The 2,856-nt window shown below is 58.5% G+C and overlaps 1 protein-coding gene across 1 annotated transcript in view; it reads left to right on the top strand.

The window, feature by feature from the left end:
• Positions 1-181: 181 nt before the first annotated feature.
• LOC104619625 (zinc finger protein 777-like) overlaps positions 182-2,856 on the top strand; it is a gene marked incomplete at both ends in the record, with an annotated part of 3,550 nt that continues 875 nt past the window's right edge. Inside the window, 4 exons of the mRNA XM_010285565.1 lie at positions 182-308; positions 1,437-1,550; positions 1,776-1,904; positions 2,671-2,820. Of these exons, the coding sequence (XP_010283867.1) occupies positions 182-308; positions 1,437-1,550; positions 1,776-1,904; positions 2,671-2,820 (520 nt within the window). The remainder of the gene's footprint in view (positions 309-1,436; positions 1,551-1,775; positions 1,905-2,670; positions 2,821-2,856) is intronic.

Raw genomic sequence — 2,856 nt, 5'->3', positions numbered from 1 at the left:
ATGGGGCTGCTGAGGGGCTGGGGGCTGGGACGGGGGCTTTGTAGGGACTGTGGGACACCTTATGGGGGCTTTTGGGGAGCCGCTTTTTGGGCTGTTAAAGGGCTGGGGGGTGGTGTCTGAGGGGCTGGGAGCCGGCTGGGAGGAGCTGCCCCCTTCTACAGCCCAGCGCCTTTGCTCCCAGGTGCCGGTTACTTTCGAGGACGTCGTGGTACACTTCAGCAGGCAGGAGTGGGCAAGCCTGGACGACGGGCAGAAGGAGCTGTACAGGACCGTGATGGAGGGCAACTACGAGACGCTGGTGTCCCTGTGTAGGCTCCGTTTGCGCTGGTTTGGCAGCTGCCGTCACTGCCCGGGGAGCTCTCTTGCCGTCACTGCCTGGGGAGCTCTCTTGGGGCTGATTTTCTGCCTCTGTGTTTCACTGGGATCCCCAGCCCTCAGGCTATCCGCTCAATTCCCTGTCCCCTCTGGCAGTGGTTGGAGGTTGGCAGGTACACGCAGGAGGGGGTACTAAGTGCTCAGTATCCTCTTCTTGTGGGGAACAGGCACACTGAACTCCCTGGGTTGTCATCACAGAAATTCCCTCTTTTCATCACAGAAATTCCCTCTTCCACATCTGGCCTCGTGTGGTTTCCCATCAGCATGGTGGATGTGCCATCCGTTTGTGCTGGCGTGGGGAGCGAGGCTGGTGGTGCTCCCTTAGTGCAGGGGCAGAGCTAGGCAGGGCAGAAGATCTCACGGGGCAGTGTTTGGGGTGCTTCTGGCTGGATTTTCAAATGTGTGGCCCTCACAGCTGGAAATGAGCTCAAATGAGGCTCAATCTTAAAAGTCTTTTCCATCCTAAAGGATTCTGTGATGCTATAACACCCTGCTTAGCCCAGCCACTACCTCGTGCTCCTAATTAATTCTTTCCAGTGCTCAGATGATGGAGTGGGGGCCTGGACTTCCCAGCCAGGGCTGTCCCCTCTTGCTGTGGGACTCCCCTACAAGCGCAGCCCGAGGAGGTAGAGCAAAAGCACTAAGGAAGGAGGCGAGGGGTGAGCGTAGTCCCAAAGCAGGGCAGGGAACTCCTGCCTTCCCGTGGCAGTGCTTCTTGTCGCAGTGGGGTTTTCCTGTCCGTAAGGTGAATTTCTGGGAGAACGGGGAGTTTCTGGAGCAGGGATTTCTCCCACATGGCGCAGGGATGGATTTTCTTGCAGTTGTTGCTGGGGGCTGGCGTTGTCAGACCTGCCAGAGGGTGCTTTTCAGGTTCCCCTCTAGCAGTGCTGCCTGCTGGTCCCTTTCTGTGTCCGTAACTCCCTGTGCACCGGCACTGACGCTGCCCCGCTTGGAGATTAAGTTTTTCTGGGCTGGGACTGACTCTGCATTGCCAGGCTGTGGGTGCACCGGCAAGGACACTGTCGCATCTTGCCTCTGATGTCTGTCTTGCTCTTGAACAGACTGTGCCCTATCCAAGCCTGAACTCTTATCTCAGATCGAAAGAGGAGAGGTGCTGTGCACACCAGCGGAGTCAGACCTGGAGGGAGCAGATGTATTTCTGGAGCCAGCCTTAGGTGCGTGACACTGGGTTTCTTCCATGCCAGAATCCTGGCTCCTGGCTGCTTACCGGGACGATTGCGGTCCCTGCCCTCAGCCGCAGGGACTGAGGTGTCTCGTGTGTTGGCTGTGGGCAGTCTGTGCTGGGAAAAGACGCAGGGAACGTGTGCTGGGACGCATCGATAGCCTGGAAACCCTCCCGTGACCCTGCCGGTAAAACCAAGCGCTCTTCTCCTCCCCAGAGCTAGACCGTCTGAGCTGTGCGAGCGACGATGGTCTGCTGGAGATGCGGACAAAGGAGTCTTGCGATGGGAACTGTAGGGACCAGGAAGAAAGCAGGAGCCTGGCGGTCAGAGCGAACTGCAGTGCACGTGAGTGGCTGCAAACCTAGCTGATGTGAGGGATCCCGGGCCCCTGCCTGACGGTATCTCACCCACTAGGGTCATCGCATCTCTTGCCTTCACAGCACATGTACCTCATGAAGCTGCTGCTGTCCCAGCAGATCTCAGCCAGCCAGCCCCGTCCCCTTCCTGCCCTCTCTCGACGGGCTGCTGTGAAGCGGTGAATCTGAACCAGTCTCCATCGGCTGCGCCCACAGCAGGTACTGGGGCAGAGCGCTTCAGCCCTCCCGGACGGGGAGCCGGCAGCCGTGAGGAGCGCCAGCACGCTCAGAGAACAGCAGGAGAGTTACACAGGGCTCTCTCTGGGCCTGGGGCTTTCAGGACAGGATTTAGCATGATTCAGACAGGCCAAGAAAGGGTTCTGACAGTAAATCCTGTTGCCAGCCTTGAAACCGTAAAGGACGAGGCATGGCACGGTGTCAACCAGCCTACCCAGTCGATTTGTGTTGAAGGACGAGCCCCTATGTTTCTGTTAGACTCCCCTGTCCTACCTAGGTGACATTTGTCACCTCAGACTGCCCTTGGGGTGTCTGCAGGGATGAGCTCTGGTTGTGCCCGGCCTTTATGCGGTGAAGCGTGAAGGTGCTGAGCTGGAAGAGGGGAGCGGGGCTGAGATTGTGCCGGCTGGGGAGGGCGTGGGCAGCGAGGGGGAGGCGGGAGGAAAACCCCTTGGCATTTATGCCTTGTCTTCAGAACCATGTGGCAGAGTGATGCTTGCATTCTGAAAAATTTCCAGTAGATGCCGAGGTGGGGATCCCAACAGAGGAGGTCGCTGCAGAGAAGCTGGCAGTGCCCGAAATGCCCTCCAAGGGTCTGGAAGAGGAGGATGTGAAAGATTCGAGGAATGGTGGCCAAGGTCTGGCAGCAGACGTTCCCGAAGAGCTGGGTAAGGCGGCGGTAGCCGGTGACTTGGGCACGGCGG

Source organism: Phaethon lepturus, unplaced genomic scaffold, assembly GCF_000687285.1.
Source record: "Phaethon lepturus isolate BGI_N335 unplaced genomic scaffold, ASM68728v1 scaffold32104, whole genome shotgun sequence".
NCBI classification, from domain to species: domain Eukaryota; kingdom Metazoa; phylum Chordata; class Aves; order Phaethontiformes; family Phaethontidae; genus Phaethon; species Phaethon lepturus.
Note: the sequence above shows the minus strand (reverse complement) of the source record. Positions and strands in the feature narration are given on the sequence as shown.